This window comes from Neomonachus schauinslandi, chromosome 10 (genome assembly GCF_002201575.2).
Source record: "Neomonachus schauinslandi chromosome 10, ASM220157v2, whole genome shotgun sequence".
Classification (NCBI taxonomy): domain Eukaryota; kingdom Metazoa; phylum Chordata; class Mammalia; order Carnivora; family Phocidae; genus Neomonachus; species Neomonachus schauinslandi.
Window position 1 is genome coordinate 133,090,025 of NC_058412.1, and position 18,197 is coordinate 133,108,221.

Consider the following 18,197-nt stretch of genomic DNA (forward strand, 5'->3'; position numbering starts at 1 on the left):
CCCGCCCCAAGCTCTGGCACTTCTTCCTCATTAGCACATGCATGGAGGTGCCTTCGGCAGGGGGCTGGGCTGGGGTCCGGGAGCCAGCTCTGAAAGGGGAGGGGCCGTGACACAGAGCTGAGTCACAAAGGTCTCTGGGCAGGTTGTGGCAAGGGTGAAGGAGCTGCCCGCGGGACGACGACTTAATAACAGAACACGCTACAATTCTTGAGCATTTACAAGGCACGGAGCACTGAGCTAAGCACATATTCCTCATTTGATCCCCACTATGATCCTATGAAGTGACTGACTCCTAGGATCCCCATTTTACAGATGAGGAAACAGAGGCTCCGAGCAGGGCAGCAACCCCAGGGACACTCCCCTAGTCGTGCGGGTCCGGGCTGTCTGGCTCCACAGCGGCCCCTGCCGCCTTCCCCTCCTTGTGTCTGGGTCCTCAGCACCCACTCACTCCAGACACACTGGGTCTGGCCTTTTCGAGCACCTCACCAGGCTGCAGGCATCGGGGTGTACCTGTGAAATCGTGTGGTGCAGGGGTAGATAATGGGGCTGTCAGGGCCAGAGGCAGGAAACCACAGATGGCCAGGAAAGAGGGGCGGAGCCCCCAACCTCAGCGTCCCTGGTGCCCAGTGTCCCCGAGCCTGGTCCTCCAGAAGACCCCTCCTCTGCTCAGAGGACCCTGTACCTGGCCTACAGCCAGTGGAGGACAGGCAACGCCAAGGCCACTCTTGGCCCCAGGACGGACTCCTGGAGGGCCGAGGCTGCCAGACGGAGGAGAGGCAGAGTGGCCTCTCCCATGCCGGCTGGCGCTGCTGGCTTGGCACCCACCGGCAGGGCGGCATACAGCAGCCAGAGTCAACCTGGAGCTCCAGGCCTCACTCGGACACTCTTCAAGGTGGAGAGGAAAGGCAGAACTCTAGGAGCCCTGAGCTACCATCTCTCCCAGTGACTGGCAAGGCTCTTCAGATCCGTAAGGGGCCATGACGATCCCTTGGCGGAGCCCGCAGCCCACAGCTAAATTCGTGGGCACGGGAGCCAGGCTGCTGGGGTTCGGGTCCTGGCTCTGCCACTCACCAGTCACGGGACCTACAGCAAGCGCCCTCTAAACCTCAGTGTGTCCATCTGCGCAATGGGTCTAATGATAGGAACTGTTGCCAGGGGGCTGGGAGGATTCCATAGCACAGGGACAGTGCTGGGCAATGTGCTTATGGGCACAGAGGGGCTGCCCAGGACTGGTTTTACTCTTAGGACTACTTTCCTGGCTTTCATACTTCCAGTCCCTGCTGGGGAAGTGGTCAAATTGGACCGGGATCAACCTTAGGCAGAATGACGGCACAAAGAGACAGCACAAAGCCCAGACAGGCCCCGAAGCAATAGAAGCACACCGTGCGCACTCAGCCTGTGAGCAGGCCAGGGGCCTCCGCCTCTGCATTCCCACCCGTGCGGCCAGGACCTTTCACATTCCAGCCAAGCTGCAATGCCCCTGGGGGTTGCAATAAAAATTCCTAGACAGGTAGTCAGGTAGGAGGCCGGGCCTGGGATGAGCAACGAGAGGGCAAGGGGGCAAGTGCCCTGCCACTGAGGCCGGGGGGGGGGGTGAGGGATAGCCTCCTTGCCTTTTCCTCTTGGTCCCCAGGACCGGACCCAGACCCGGGATCTGAGGCCTGGGCTCCAGGCGCAGGAAAGTCTCTTGAGTCGGGAGCTCCTTGGGGAGGACCCTGCTTCCCCCAGCCAGACCAGTCCCCTGGAGGGACTCTGCTCCCTGTGAGGAGGTTCGACTGTGGCGTCATTGTGGGGTCTTCAAACAACTCCCTCCACCACCTGTCACACACCAACTGTTTTGAAAATAGTCGAAATAAAGCCTAAGGTCTGCCAAACCCCAAGCCAGACAGGCAGCAGAACTTCTCCCCAAAGCCTCCGCCACCAGAGCCTTTCCCAGCAGGGACCCGCTGACGGCAGGGGTGACGCAGTGTGGACGGCCCACGCACCCCTGCGAGGCCCATAGCCGGGGCACACCTAGGCCCTTTGCTTCACTTGCGTCCCCCTGCGTCCCCCTACCCCAGAGCCAAAACCGCGCATTAGGAGACTACGTGGTAAATCACAGATCAATTCTGCAAAGCATCAAAGCATCTCAGGCGCCGTAGGGCAATTAAATTAGGGAGGCTTTTTTTCCATTACCAAAAAAGAACTTCAAGATCTAGGTTAGAACACACACAGAGACCCAGACGACACACAGCTGTGACAGGCCCTCCCCTGCAAACCGCGTGGGGCGTGTCAAGAGTCCGAAGGGGCTGAGGCTTGGCTTTCCCATCGTCGGCACCATCCCAAGAACCAGCCTGGAGCCCCATCACCTGCCGGAGGCTGCTCCCAGCTCTGTGTCTGGAGGAAGGATACGGGAGCCCCTCTTCACCCCTAACTTCCTGCCCCTGAACTCGCCCCTGGGGTTCCCTTCCCTCAGAGGACCCCGTAACCCTGTGACCTGGCTCTCATTAGAATCGTGCTGACCCCGACCTTCAAATGGCCGGTGACCTTAGAAGACCAAAGAGCAAGGTGCCACCATTCTGCAGGAGGTGCCATCCGTCTGTGGTTGCTACTGGGGACCCCCAGTAGTCTTTGGCAGGTGCCAAAGGGGACCCCCGAGGAGTCTTTGGCAGGTGCCTCTGAGAACGTAACTCCCAACCAGGCTTCCCGGTTTTTGCCATTTCCAAGTACCCCATTAAAGGAGTTAAAATTCCTAAATAATTTCAAAATTTAAATCCTATTCAATCAACTCACTTTTACTACCTGCTCTTCTCTTAAACAATAACCCACAGGAAATCAGGGACGTGTTTGTTCCATTTGTCCCAACGTGCTTTTAACATACAACAGCCTAGGTACTGATCTGCGAAATTTCAAATGCCCATCCGCACGCCATCGAACGTGTTCTCACAGGCTACGGGTTTGCTGTGGGCCTGTCGATTTCTCCCCACCTACAAGGTGAGACAGTTAGGACACGGGTGGCTTCAGTGGAATCCAGAGGCAGCTCAATTAACCGTGGGCAAGCATGCCCTTGGGCAAGTGACTTCTGTCCTCCATACCTCAGTGTGCCCGTCTGAAAAACAGGTGTGGGGACAGCAGCTCCGCAGGGCCCCCACGTGACCCGGCGGCTGGCCTAACGACAGGCATCAGTGACAGCCGGAGTGAACTGGGTTATAGTCCAAGAGAGTCCGAACGCTCAGCAACACCCCCATCTGACAGACGAAGCGAGGGCCGGGGGCACCGAGACCATGACAGCCACACCACCACATTCTGAAGCCATTCTGCGGTTTCTATTCCTTCTGCAGAGACGGCTAGCCGGGGACCCCGGTGCGCCAGCTCCACGCTCCCCCAGGGAGGCCTGCTCCAAGCCCCGGCCCACAGCTCCACTCGGAGGCCCAAGCCCTCCGTCAGCCGGCAGGAACGCGGCCTCCCTGCTACCTCCTGAGTAACCACCTCCCCCAGACGTGATTCATACCTGTCTGGGGTCACCCACATCCTCATTCCCTGCAGAGGAATGCACGCCAGGTGAGGCCAGCAGGCGGGCTGGCATCGGGAGCTGGCGGGGCCGTGCCAGGCGGCAGCAGAGCTGTAGCCTGTTGGTCTTCAAGGACCCCGCGGCCACCCTGAGTCCCCCCGGCCAGGGCCGGACAGGCGGACGTCCGGGCTGCGCGCCCCCGTGTACGAGGCCCAGATTCGGGTTACAAAAGCTTTTCCCCACGGAGGCAGCCGATATTCCACCCGTGGACAGTGACTTCTCTGGGTCCAGCGTGGCCCTTGACAGTTCCCTTGCCCTGGTGAGCAGTGCCACCCCGAGCCTCCCCCACGCTCGGGAATACTCCGCACGAGTAAAAAGGCATCACCTCAGATCCACATTACGCGTTGGATCTCAAAGTTGGGAGACTGAGCGAGAAGAGCCAAACCAGAGGAGGGAGCATCCAGTGTGACTTCATGTATCTGAGTTCTGCACGAGGGAGGACCGGCCGGCACTGCCTGCTCCAGGGGGTGGGCGCAGACCGGAAAGTGGCGAGGGGACCCCGTCCAGGGACGGAAGTTTCTACGTCTCGGTCTGGACAGGTGTCCCCTACACGTTTGCAGCAGATGACACGTATGCACTTGGGGTCTGTAACTGACCCCTCAATGAACACATCGGAGTGGGGAAAACACGGGCTCCAGGGGAAGGTTAACAGCTTAAGGGAAAAGGGACAGCGGGTGACATCTGATGGGCTCTTCCTTCCGGCAAAGCCCCAGGTTTGATGATGCCCGTTTGACAGAGAAGAAAATCGACAAGAGAAGATGGCAGAGCAGGGAGACGAGCACCAGGGACAAGAAAACCTCCGGTCCAGAAAGAACATTCTGCCTTCAACCGGGGGTGCCTACCAGTGCCGTCTCGACTTACCTTCTCCCCCTCTGCCCCTTGTGCCAAAAAACCTTTTCCCAAAAAAGTAAGGTGCCACCTCCAGTGAAGCAGAAAGCCTCACACAGGTCGCCAAAACCCCAGAAGGCAAAGGTTGCGGGCAGTTCAGTGGCGGCCCAGGTGGGAACCCAGGTGGGAACCGTGTCCGGCCAGCCACAGGGAGCAGAAAAAGAAGCCAGGATGCCGAGTGCCCACCCTGATCACGGTGCTCACCAAACCCCAGGCAATCCCCCCAAGTCCGAGGCTGGCCGGAGGCCTCAGGGGGCACTGAGCCGTTCCAAGCACCCGGTGCGGAACACAGCACCTGGGTGAGCCCCGTGCTGGGAGGCAAGGCCAGGCTGCCTCCAGGAGGGACGCCCATGAGTGGGAGCACCGTCCCGGCACACCCAGAGTCCCTGTCGGTGTGAGGTGTCCTGGGATGACAACAGTATCAGAATCAGGCCTCCATTACTAAGAGAAGGGCTTTGGGCTGAAAACGGGCCTTGGTTTTCTCGTCTCCCTCCCAGGACCTCGGCTTAGCTGTGGCCACATCCGAGTCACCCAGAGGGTTCAACATCCCGGCTGCCTACCCTGCCCCAGTAACTGGCCTGGGGTGCACCCGCGCATCAGGCTTGTGGGCCCCCAGGCGGCCTTCCTGTGCAGCCAGCACCAGGAACGGCTGAGTGCAGAGGGGGCCGGAGGAACGCCTTGCAGCCGTGAGGTTCCCTAAGCTCTCCCCACCCACTCTCCGGAGCCCAGACCCGCCCAGCACCCCACAGACCATGGTGACCCCTCTCTCCCTTCAGCTGCAGCTCAGTGCCAATGCCGGACAAATCCCTGCTCTCTCAGGCTTGAGCCCCAGGCATCGCCGGCAGGTGACCCTGCCAAGAAGGGGTGTGGAGAGGACTGAACAAGGCGGCTGGAGAAGCCAGAGAGACCACACCCTTGCAGTGGGGGACGGGTGGTTCTGACGTTTAGGGGATGGTGGGCAAAAGCACCAGCTTCGGAGCTCCGAAGCCCAAGTTCAAATCCTGCCCTGCTCCTCTTGAACTCCCACACCGTGGCATGTGACCTACCTCCGCCCCCTCAGCTGCACACAAGGGGTTGCCCCAAGGACAGTGAGGCAAGGCACGCAGAGTGCCGGTCAGCAGGAATAGCTGGGGTGTGGAAGCCACAATGTCACTGTGGGCAAACATTAAGAAAACGATCAAATAGACAAAGTTGCTGGGTGCTGGCTGCCCACTCCCTGAACATTCCCTGCCTCCCAGCCTCTCCCCTTTCTTGTTCTTCTTCCCAAGCCCCATCCCCCTCGCCCGAGTCTATTCTGGGGAAAGGGTCCAGAACTCATTCTCACTAGAGTGTAAAGGAATGCTGCAGTGTGCTTAGGGTAGGGCTCAAGATATCCAGGGCAAAGAGGCTGTTGAGGTAAAGTGGAGGCTTCAGTGACATGTAGGTTCGTGACCCCGATTTTAAAGAAAGACAAATGAAGTGCTGTTGAGGAGCTGGGGAGTAACAGGGATGGGGTCTTTCTGCAGATCTCCCCTTGCACAAACAAGCCGGGAGGTCTGGGAGGGACCCAAGCCTGAGAGCTGAAGGCAGGGGGCTGGGGCACTCCAAGGGGGTGGCACATTCCTAGAACTCACAAAAGGGACTGCCCCTGACTTGTTTTGTAGCTCGGAGAGAGTTCTACTGCCCTCACGCCTCTCCCCGCTGGACTGCCCTGCGCAGACAACTCCCAGCTTCCTTCTTGAGGATCATCTACGTCACGGTCGAGTCCTCTCGGAGCCCCGACTGGGAGTGGACACGGGAGCACCACCTCGGGGAGAGTCTGAGCCCAGCAAGAGTGGATGATGCTATGGATGAGCAATGTCTGTCCCGGGCAGGAAGGGCAGTACGGGACCGGCAGCCACGCACTCATCCCTAATCCACGCCCGGGAAGTCACAAAGCCACTCAATAAAAAGCCCGTGTTTATGGGCTGGGTTCTCCTCTAAGAGTAAAGGGTCCCAGGAACTGGGGATTCACAAATTCGAGAGCCGGGCCCTCATTCAGTGATCCAGACACAGCAGGATCCAGAAGAGTTAGGCAGATAGAGAATCACCAGAGAAGCAGACAGCGGGGAGAAATATTTGTCAACTATACACAAGCAACTCTGGGATTACGCACTTGCAGGCAGGGCCTGGATTTACACGGACAACTGGAAGTTGGACTCATAATTACACCTCTGGGCTATGCAGCAAGCAACTCTAATTAGCCTCTAGGCGGGAAGGTAGTGACAATTTTATTTAGGGCCAAAAGTAAGTAATAAAATTAGGCAAAATGAGCTGCTCCACGCCTAAGTCCCCACACTTTGCAGAATAACGAAAGGCTTGACAATTGCAAACATCTAATAATCGTCACTGTTAGGAAAATTGAGGGGAGGGTGGTGAATGGCCTCTGACTCTTAAACCTGGACATTTAAACTGTCTCATGGTGGACCACGGTTGATAGAGTTTTGTTTTGTTTTTTTAAAAAGGCAACATTCTCTGCATCTGTGCCTTCTTGACAGGAAACTTAGCTCCAAGACACCGACGGGGGCGTCCCTACGTGCCAGCCTGCTCAGGAAGCGGGATCCATAAACACGGGCAAGATACATCCGAGATAGGAGCGTATTTAGCTGTGATCTATCGTAACGATCACCAGCAGCAAATGGAGTGGCGTTTAAAGGGCCTGTTGGTGTTATTTAATCGGTTATATTCACCAATGTAATCGACACTCTCTCCATCATCTCAATACACCCTCCTCTCCCTCCCATACAATAAATAGATTAGAAAAAATAGTTTCCTTCTATGGCCGTGACCCCATCGGCTGCCAAGCTCAGCCTGGTATGAATCACTCCGGGCTCACCGCGACGGTATTCTCAAATGACTGAATGATAACGGGGCTGCACAGACACCAATAAATGAATCATGCCTTCCGCAAGACCAAACCTTTGGCTTTCACAGACACCAATTACAAAGTATAAAGAAAAGAACAAAGAAATTACTCAGGGTGTTTGCGCAAAGTTGATTCATAGGTTTACAGAATTATCACCAACTAAATTGTTTTTAGGAAGGCAATTAGACTATGACCAGCTCCAGCACATCATCAGCCTATCAACATGGGAATTTGCAAAATGGGGTGGGGCAGCCACCAAAGTCTTACGGGCTCCCGGGGACCTCACTTTCTATCTTCTCCTGGCGGGTTCTTTAAGACGCTTGTGAAATCCTCAAAACGTGCAGCCACATAAGTGATGTAGAGGAAGTAGGGCACATATACACGTAGTTTCAGTAAAAAATAGTTACTCACTTTTATTTTTCATTCTTTAAGTATAGCAGCCATAGTAGAACACAGAGCTTCTCTCTTCTGTGACCAGGATTTTGAAACACATCGTCTACAATAACCAAATGCTCACACAATTTCTCCATGCACAACAACTGCAGATAGTTCAGATCAAAGCTATTTTACCTACTGTAAAACTTAGGGTGATGAAGAAAGAGCATTCACTGTGGCCACATGCAAATTCTGAGCCTCTCTAACGAAGTGTGACCTCTGGGATGAATCACCCTCACAGGCCTTGGGTTGAACCCTGCTGGCCAGGCTTCCTGGACAAGCTTCTGCAAAGTGTGAAAGCATCCCCATCAGGGATATCAGATCCTCGTGGGCAAACCGACACAGGAGAGAATAAAACTGAGCTTACACCTGGCTTAGGCTCTCAGGCAGCAGTCCCTCTTACCAGCAGCTGCCTGGGCCATCATGGGTAAAGCCAGCAAGTGCCCTGGGCAAAGCCAGCCCCTGGCAGTGACCAGGTAATGAGGGCCACTGGGACAGAAAACCTCTTTCAGGAAAGGGCAGTTTGCTTTCCCCCTAAATTTCCTGGAAATCTGACTCAGCTCCCCACTTTTCTTTCTTCTGAAGATGGAGCCCGGGAACCCTGATTGGGTTCCCTGGTGGACCCCTGGGCAAAGCCAGGGAAGGCTCAGGGGTCAGTCCTGGGCACACCTGTGGGAGGCAGGGTCCCCACTGTGGCCTGTCCCCTAGCCTTGGTGGGTGGAACGCACGCATTTAAAAATATTCTACATATTCTATATCATAAAAATATCTATGTATCTTTCATATATCCAAAAATATGTGGTTTTGTATTTTATTGTTTTTTAAGATTTTATTTATTTATTTGAGAGAGAGAGCACACAGAGAGAGGGAGAAGCAGGTTCTCCGCTGAGCAGGGAGCCCGATGCGGGGCTCGATCCCAGGACCCTGGGATCATGACCTGAGCCGAAGGCAGACGTTTAACCGACTGAGCCCCCCAGATGCCCTGGTTTTATATTTTAAAGCACATATTTCTGTATTCCTAACCACTGACACCCAAACAAATCCATTGCTGGATTTGTCACTTTTCCCGCCCCCCAAAGCCAGGGATGGAAACACCATCATCTCCTGGAGACCTAAGGACCAACAGAGACTTTCCCACCCATGAAGCCTCCATGACCGGGATTGATGGCTCCCCATCAGTCACAGGGGCAGGTGAGGAACACCATAAATCCGCTCATTCGCCGACCGCTTCACTGTGTACTGAACATCTACTCTGGGCCACGAGTCCTCACCAGGACTCAGCACAGCTGCCCCTGCCCCCATCACCACCAAAGTCCCCGTGAGGGACAAAAGATAGGGGACAACTTCTCCAAAATTAAAAGGCAGGGTGGGGACTGTTCAGAGGTTGTGTCTGTCCATTCAGCCCGGGGGAGCCCAGTGCTGCGTGCCGTGGAGAGCTAGCAGGTGCTTCTAGGGGATGGTGCGGCTTTAAGAGCTCCAAGAGCCAGCTCCTCGAGGCCAGAAGCAAACTTTATCCGGCATCCAGATCCCAGGGCCGCTGGGGATTTTATACTTGCTACCAAATAATTAAAACTCTTCTGCTACTAGAGCTATTTCCCAAACCCACTGACACGATACTCATTGATTTTAGTTACAATACGTCTGAAGGGAAAGAAATTCAGACTCCGCGTTCCCCGAGGCTCCGGACACCCTCACCAGGCACGGCAGGCACCAACTCTAAGCCAAGTGACCCACCCCTTCTTCGTCCCACCCCCAACCCAATGGAAAACAAATCCATATTAGAATCTGCCGCAACATCAGGAAGATGCTATTACCCCTGAAGCCTCCCCAGGTGAGTCACGGGAGCCACGCCAGCTCCTGTCAACATGTGCCGTCTCACCGTCGATGCCAGCTCCACTCGTGGGTGACACCGGGTGGGAGAGGAACCCCCAAAACACTCCAGGTCTAGAGCAGGTGTGTGCAGAAAAGAAGGGCCCTACAAATTCTCCCTGTGGGGCCGGGGGCGGGCGGCGGCTGTGCCTCCTGTCATTTCGATGCTCTAAGCACTGAAGCAATCGGAAGAGAGACCTCGACCTCCCAGGACAAGCCTGGCTGAAGCAGGGGAGGCAGATCTGCCCCTCAGTGCTCCTTTGACATTTCCAGAAGCGATGGTGGCCAGGAGGCGAAGGCACCATTCCTGCCCCCAGACGGTGGAAACTTCCTTGATGCATTCAAAATACGAGTTTGTGCCAGAGGCACCTTTCGGCGCTCAGGCCACTGTCTTGCCCACCTATGAAGCGGGTGCTGGTCTTCCCTCCATTTCATGGGGGTGCTGGTGGTGGCCCGGGAGGGACGCGGCACATGCCCTGGAAAGGATGGTTTTCAGAATCTTTATCTTGACTGCATCCTGTCCAGTCTGGACTCTTCGTCCAGCCTACCTATGTGCCCTGCCCAGGCCCCCTTCCTTCCCGCCTCATCCACATACGGGGTCTCTACAGGCTCGGGGGACATGCCGAGCAAAACGGGCACGGTCCCCAACCCCTCCGTGTCTGGTGACCACCAGAAGCAACACAAGCAACAATGAATTACATGATACCCAACACAACATGACAGGTGTGACAGGAGAGACCCCGGGGGGTGCTCTTGAAGCCCAAACAGGATGACGGGTCTGGGATCCTGGGGGAGCCTCCCTGGGAGAGGCTTGGAGAGTCGCCTCGTTTCCGTTCCCTCCCGCCCCCTCCCTGGAATAAACTCGCTTTGTGTCTGCTCACTAGCAGGGCAGCTCCCAGAGGGCAGGGCTCTGTCTATGGGGTCCTGGCATTCCGCAGCACAGCCCCTACGTGATGACGCGCTGAATGGCTGGGCACCCCCTTCTCGACCCAGATGGCCTGGAAATCAGGGTAAGGTGAACAGATCTGGTCCCTCCGGGAACAGCCCTGGGCCAGTCAGCAATCTTCTGCCCCAACACCAGATGGTGGCGGTACTGGGGATGCAGACAGAGACATCAGCTCCTCGCGCAGCCTGATAAGGGACACCCGTCTGGGGGACACCTTGCAAACGAAAGACAGCCAGTGTGCTGCCGGAGTGGAATGGCCCTGACTGTGCACCCAAGATCTGTGAGCGTTCTTCCCCAGTGAATGGCCCAATGTGGGCTTGCAGTCTTCGGATGAAACCTAAATTACCACTGCCATGTTGAGTCTTGCAAAGGTAAGGCTGGGGCTCGGGCAGTCGATGTGGTGTAGTGGGGAAGAAACCTTGGGAGCATGAGCGTGGGGTCAGGGAGCTTAGGTGTGAATTCCAACAGAGCATCAGTTCCTGGCTGTGTGACCTGGGGCAAATGTCTTACCCTCTCTGAACCCTTTTTTTTTAAATCTGTAAATCGGTGATAGCCAATAGCTCTCTCACAGAGCTGTTTTGGAGATTGAGAAAAATGCGTCACTAGTATTCCCGGCACATAGTAAGTTCTCCAAATCCAGCTAAGAAAGGGAGTAGCACCAAAAATCCATCAGTCACACTGGAAACAGAAGAGAAAAGCCATGCTGTGGCTCTGGGAAGGCCTGGGGATGCCCCAACCCTTTCCAGGCCCATCCCCGGGCACTGAAGCCCCTGCTCTTGTCAGAAAGCCATTCTGGGACTTTTCCCAGCTTGGTGACAGACACTTCCACCAGCACCTGACAAGGCCCTGACGAGACCCAGAGGTGTCACAGTTTGGCTCTGTCGTGTCACTTGAAGGGAAAGTGAGGTTGATTGTCAATGCTCCAAGTTGTCATGACTTCGTGAAGGGGTGCAGCCCACCTCGGAGAGGGGGCAGGGCAGCACGTGAAGACACAGGTGCTCGGAGAAGTCAAGCAGAAGATGTGCCCCCACCCCACCTCACCCCACCCGCCGGGGGAAACAAAGATCAGGGTCTTATTTTGATGGTTCACAGCCTATATACCCTCATTTGTTAAGAACTGAAATTAGTTTTCAAAAAATGGGAGCCTCAGACCATCACTCATTTCTGGGCTTCGTGCTCTGGGTCTTCTTCGGCATGGGACCTAGTGGGGTGTCTGGATGTCAGGGTGCTACTTACTTCACGGCCGAAGTTTTGTGCCTCCCAGGCCCACCTAGCCCCCGGCTTCCGAAGCTGGCAGTCGGCTGCGGGAACCCAAGGGGGTCCCTGACAGACCTTGTGGGGCTTCCTGCCAGCTCTGCGGTGGGCCTGGCAGGGACAAGGTAAATATTCAAGTCCCTCCACCTTCAAGGTCACGGTCCCCACATGGGCCTGTTTATTCCAACATCCCCGCCACCGCCAGCATCCCAGCCCCAGGACGGGGAAACCTTTTTCTGGTGCCAGCCTCCTCATCTGGCAGTGACCGCCAGGGAACAGGACAGAGCGGACAGTTGAGACCAGTCCTCCCCCACTGTCACCACCAAGCCCCATGAACACAGAGCTGCGCAGACAGCAGGCCACACTCCACAAGAATAACCTCTGAAGAGGCACAGCCCCCCAGCACGCAGGAACTCCTGTTACCCCGCTTTCCACTTGGACCACAGGACAACCGGTAAGTTCTGGAGCCGGGCTGAGCTTCCATCTCCCTGGCCCCCAGTCCCACGCTTGACCCACTGCAACCCACGGAGAGATCAGGTCTGTGGGCAGGTGTCGTGGGGCCCTCAGAGCAACAGAAGAAAAAGAACTGCCAATACTTAAAAGCCAAGAGTTTTACATCAAAATCCAGCCGCCGGGGTCCCTGAAATGAGAGGTCTGGCCACACAGGGCCCACGTGGCGGCTGTCCCCTCAGGGAGGACTCACAGCCCCAGGTCTCTGTAGCCCACCCACCCCGAGCCACGCTTCCTTGGCCGCGGGGAGCCCGGGGCACAGCACGGTGCCATCCTCCTCACTCCCGGGCGCACAAAGAGGGGCGGGCACGCCAGCACACAGGGCCTCCACGAGTACCCCTAACTGTGCACTGGCACGCACGCACACACACACACACGTGCATGCATGTGGGCACACGATACCTTCTCAGAAGCACAAAACAGGCCCTGGGCTTTGATCGCCTCCTCAGCCCGCGCGCCATGCAAGCGCCCCTGGCCGGCGGCAGCAAGGCCTCCCGACTTGCACTTGGAAGAGTTACTTCTCTTCGGGCAGGACCCCAGACCGCGAGTCCCCTGCAAACTTGGTCTCTGGATGATAAAAACCCAAAGAGGAAAAGCCACGTGGCCCCTCCAGCGTGGGCCCTACCACTCGTAAGCTCCTCTACAACACGGTTTTACATGTTAACCACTGCGCAAACCAGGAACGAGGACGCACCCCGGGCCGGGACGCAGTGCGGGTGGGTACTGGGCGCACCTGAGCTGGCAGGTGCGGGGCTGCTGTGGGGCATGTGCACCTTGCTGTCCTGTTAAAGCTGCGGCCACCTCGACCCTCCCCAACGGACCTCGGCTCCGGGGCAGCCGCGCACACCGCTCCGTTTCCTTCTCCTTCCAAGGGAGAGTGCACCGGTTTGCACAACGTCAAGTGCAGACTGTGTGCGTGCACGCGGGAGCAATTACTTATTCTCTGCCTTGACAAACACTAAGTTTGGCCCTGACCCTGGGCCATGCTGGGGGGTGTGGCTGGCTTACCCCAGACCTCCTGGGGAGCTGTGGCCAACGGCCTGACCTGAGATCCAGTCTAGGATTTGCACCTCAACCTAAAACCCAGTCAGTCAGAAAACATGTGGGTTAAAAGTCCCTGCTCAGAGGGCCCATGGGGGAAATAGCTCGAGCTAAACGGCCATAGTTTAAACCAAATCCTGAAATAACTAAGCTTGCTCAGTGCCAGAGTCTCTCCTCCTAATAAATGTAAATCCCAAGGTGAAAACCGGGAAGCTCCTCAAGACGGAGCCCCTGTCCTTCCTGCGTGGTACACAAGAGGCGCTCAATAAAGGCCAAGGGAATGACAGGCAGGCGCCAACTCTGCTGAGCGTTGACAACGGGCCTTCACTGGGGCTGATCTCTGAAGGAGACTGAGGTTCAGCTCCCGGCAACTCCCTTCCACCCTCCGGCCCCCTGGAGAAATAACTGATTAAAGGCAGGGGCTAGTTTCTAAGAGAGACAGACCTATAAAGAGGTCAACAAGAATGCCAAGAAACACGCATGCCAGAAGGAACCCTTTCCTGAAAAGTCGCCTGGCCAACTCCCTCCTGTCAGCTCTGGTGGGCTGTCACTGGAGTCAGCTGTTTTTAACCCCAGGACCCCTGGCTTTTTTAAAGAACAGCATATTTTTCTGTGGGGTATCTTGGGAACGGTGAACTCCCATCAGAGAGCATCCCTCACCCCTTGACTCTCAGAGAAAACTGGGGCCCCCGGAGTGTGCTCGCAGTATCTTGTATCTGGCTTCCTTGGAGACAGACCAGTTCCCACCCTCCCAAGTGCAACGGGGGTGGGGTGGGGGGGATGCTGCTGATTTCCTCCAGCCCCCAAGTTCAGGATGGACCTCCCGTGGGGCTCAAGTTCCAAATTCAAGAGACAGAGTGTGTGCTTCCTGAGCAATAACCCTGGGTCTGGGTCCAGTGTGCGTTCGGGACCAGGGGGCAAAGCTTTCCATTGCCACCTTCCCTCATCTCTAAAACCTGAGCTGGCCAAGGCTCCACCCAGCTCTGAGATTTGGGGCAACTGAGCGACACACCAGGGACCCAGTGCTGTTCAAGGGGAGGGGAGCCACTTCTGGCATTGAGGCCTCCAGCCAGACTTTGGAGGGAGAGGTCCCATCTTGAAAGCTGGTAGAATTTTTGATCTCAACCGTCAGGGTCTCATTTTTCAGAGGAGGAAACTAAGGCAGCTTAAGGAACCTACCGAGGGCCACCGGGACATTGCCCCGCAGCCCAGCTCCAAATCCATCTTTGATGTTCTGTGAACTCCTATCACGTGAAATGTGGCCTTCCTTCCGCACTTCAAATTTTCCTCCCCATCTTTTTGTACAAAGAAACTCCAGGCCTTCAGGCTTCCTCACCAGACCCTTTCGGGGAAATCTGATTAGCACTTGCAACAAACTGTTACATTATACCTGCATTTTAAAGATCATTTCCCTTCCTGCCCTGGGCTTTCTTCCAGTAAGTAGGGGGCCGTGTGTAAAAAATACACCACGCACAGTGACTCATGTTCCACCCTGGGGCCAGCTGGAGCAGGCCAGGGTTCCAGGCACTAACCTCCAGGGTCCTGCTCACATGCCCGACCCAGGCAAGCACACAGGTTGAAGGCAACGGATTTAACAGCACCTTGGTGTCAGCCAAAACATCATCAGGGCTGAAGAGCCCAAGAAGGGACAGGAATAAGGATGAATTTTTTTTAAAGTCCTGTACACAAAGGAAGGCCAAGAGCAAAAATGCCCATGCCCAGTCCTCATAATGGCCAAGTTCTACACAACAGCGTGGATCCCTGGGGTGGGGAGTCCCCTACGGCAGCTTTACCAAAGGGGGAAAATGAGGCACTGAGGGTACTGAAAGAGCAATCCATTTAGCACTGGCGAGGCCCTCTCCAAACATGTGCGAACATATTTTAATAATATCCTCGTGCATTTCATTAGCCTCCTGAGTTCACAAAGGGCCTTTGGGAAGCAATCTGGTTTAATGCGACTCAGTTCCACAAACGCTGGCTCTGGGTAGGTTCTCCTCGCACCTTGCTGGCCTGGCGAGGGGCACTCGGGGGGTGGGGGTGGGGGGAACCAGGCTTGCAATTCTGGGACTGGAGGGCTCCATCCATGGAGCACTCATGGACGGAAGGGCCCACCACCAAAGCAGGCCAGGCTGCCCCAGCAGAACCGGTCATGGGTTATTTTTACCTCTTACGCCTCACTGTACAAGCTCAGGGGCCACCAACTGTGGCAGCCGCCTGCGGAAACTGGCTTATGAGTCACCCAGTGACTGCCCTGCTCAGTGGTGGCCGCCTCTGACTCCTGGTCCCAGCTGGAAGCAGGCTGGCCCTTGCAGGGGAGGGCTGTGTGCTCCCTTGCCTCGGGGGGCTTAGAGGTGAGGGTAGGGAAACTGAAGCCCTGAGAGGCAAGAGGTCCCCAAAAGGTGGGCTGGGGGAAGGGGTTCAGGTTAGAAGGCACTCCACCCAACCCAACCTCCACCTGAGTGGGCTATGCATGGCGGAAGCAGAGGCTTATCTGTCTCAACTTCTGGATGTATAGGGCGAGTTGGTGCCAAGCTTCCAACACCCCCTCCCCACCCTCGGTCTACCTCCTCCTTTCAGGGCAAGGCAGTCCCAAACGCAGACAGCCCCAAACTTTGACTCATTTGTAACCACGGTCCCAGCCAGGCTGAGCCAAGCTGTCCAGACAGAGGCTATTTATAGGTGCGTCGGGGACACAGACACTCACACAATGAGACACACACTCCGGATCCACCTTCGGCCAGACCCACCAGCGCCGAGCCCTGGATTCAGACACCCGGACACAAATGGCCCCCAAGCCCCCAGAGCGATGCACACACTCAAAAGACGCACCCAGACCCGGACACAGGCAGAGACGCAGGAAGACTACAGATTCCCGGGACAGACTGCGACCCAGACACACAGACACAGAGACACGGAGACGCGCCAGAGCCAGACAGAGACACACAGACACGCACACTCCACATACGCAAGGAAACCCACTCACACAGACCGAGACATAAGCGCCACGCACACTCCAGACACACACCCCGGGCCCCAGACACCCCGCAGGCCAGACAGTGTCTCACACGCCCGCCACCCCCCTTCCCCCAGCCAAAGTTGATAAAGAGCCGGCCTAATTGCTCCATCGAGACTGCCCCTTAGGGAAATAAAATGGAAACTTCACGGATCCGACCGCCCCAGCCCTCCCGCGCCGGGCGCCCCGCCGCCCTCCGCGCAGCTCGGCCCGGGGTCCGAGTCCCAGCGGGCGGGGCGCGGGCAGCGGGGGCCGTGCCAGGCTCGCCGCGCCGAGGGACAAAGCCGGGCCGGCCGCCAGCTGCCGCGAGCCAGGAGGGCGCGCCCGGGGCGCAGGGCGCACGGCCCGAGGGGGCGCGCACGGCCGGGGCCCCCGCCCGCAGCTGCGCCCGGACTCGGGGTCCGAGCCGGACGGGGCCTCAGGGGAGGGGGGCGCGGGGTCACTCACTGATCTCCATGCTCTGGAACAAAGAGCGTTTGCAGTTGCACGTGCAGGAGACATTGGGCTGCCCGGCGGCGAGGGCGACGGTGCTGTTGACCCCCATCAAGCGGTGCATGGACGGCGCGGCGGCTCGGCGCGGGGCGCAGGGGGCACGGGGGCGGCCGGGGGGGGTTCCGGCCGGCGCCCGGCGCTCGGGCCCCGCATGCAGGAGGCGCGCGGCGGGGAAGGCGCACCCCGGCTCGCCGGGCTCGGGGCGCCGCCAAGTTCCCGGGGCGCCGCGGGACTCAGTGCGCGGGGCCGCGCTCCCCTGCGCCCCCCGGCCGCCCCTCGGCAGCCCCGGGGGCGTCGACAGTGCCCGCGGGTGGCGTCCGGGAAATGGGCTGGCAGCCGGGGCGCGCGCTGCCGCCGGGGCTGAGGCTCTGCTGCTGGCTTCCCGCAGCCGAGCGCCTCCGCCGCCGCCTCCTCCTCATTCAAGTCCAAGGAGATCGGGTTTCGCTCCGAGACCGCGGTCGGAGGCAGGCAGACGGTCTGACGTCAGCGCTAGACGGGGCTGCCGGTTCCCACCGCGCGGGGGCCGGGGAGGGGGCGCGCGCTGCGCCAATCCCCGCCGAGGTTCCCCCGCACCCCCTTCCCGGGCCGCGGGGCGGGGTGACAGGGAAGGGGGCGGGCTCTTAAAGGGCCAGAGCTAGGCGGACCGCGTAGACCCGGGACCAGCGGGGCGGAGGAAGGGTACAGCGTCCCCGCCCCTACTGAGATCAGTTTGGAACCCCTGGCCTGAACACGCGGGTCCGGGGAAGCGTGACTTGTTTCCACCCTCACCTCCGCGAGTTGCGGGTGCGTTCTGGGACCCCGGAATCCTTGACCCCGGTTTAGGGGAAGCCTGTCCCCTCCCAAAGGAGGTCCCTGGACTCTGGGTACGGGGAATTGGAGAAGATGGGGGAAGTCCTTCAGATCACCCATTACCTGATTTCGTAGGAAACTCTCCGCCTCCAGGTCTGCAGCCCCACGAGGCCTCTAGTCCCCTGCGCCCCCTGCGCACTTTAACCCGACCCCGAGGAGGTCGACTAGGTCAGACTGGAATTCGCATAGACACGCCCCGGACCGCTCCGAGAAACTCCCGGGAGCCCTTGTCATGTAAATACATGTCTGGGACTTGTGTAACGTCCCAGCCGGCGGGACCCGGGGCGAATCCACTCCCATTGTCTGCTGCCCGAAAGGCCGCCGGCTGGGGGGACGCGCCTCCGGAGTTCAAAAGCGGGGGGGGGGGGGGGAAGTGCGGGGGTATACTTTTATTTCATTAAGTTTTAATTACACAAGTGCTAGAAGAACACATTCTCCTGGTTTAAAAAGAAATGAAAATATTACG

The 18,197-nt window shown here is 57.6% G+C and overlaps 1 protein-coding gene across 3 annotated transcripts in view; it reads right to left on the reverse strand.

The window, feature by feature from the left end:
• The window catches only part of PMEPA1 (prostate transmembrane protein, androgen induced 1), a 51,022-nt gene extending 33,184 nt beyond the window's left edge, over window positions 1-17,838 (reverse strand). For 2 of the 3 annotated variants that reach the window (XM_021677892.2, XM_044918809.1), the window contains exon 1: window positions 16,838-17,014. In XM_021677892.2, coding sequence (XP_021533567.2) covers window positions 16,838-16,946 — 109 coding nt within the window. In that variant the 5' untranslated portion in view covers window positions 16,947-17,014. Of the gene's footprint in view, window positions 1-16,837; window positions 17,015-17,794 lie in introns of those variants that run through there. The other variant, XM_021677893.2, reaches the window with a different exon arrangement.
• Window positions 17,839-18,197: the final 359 nt, after the last annotated feature.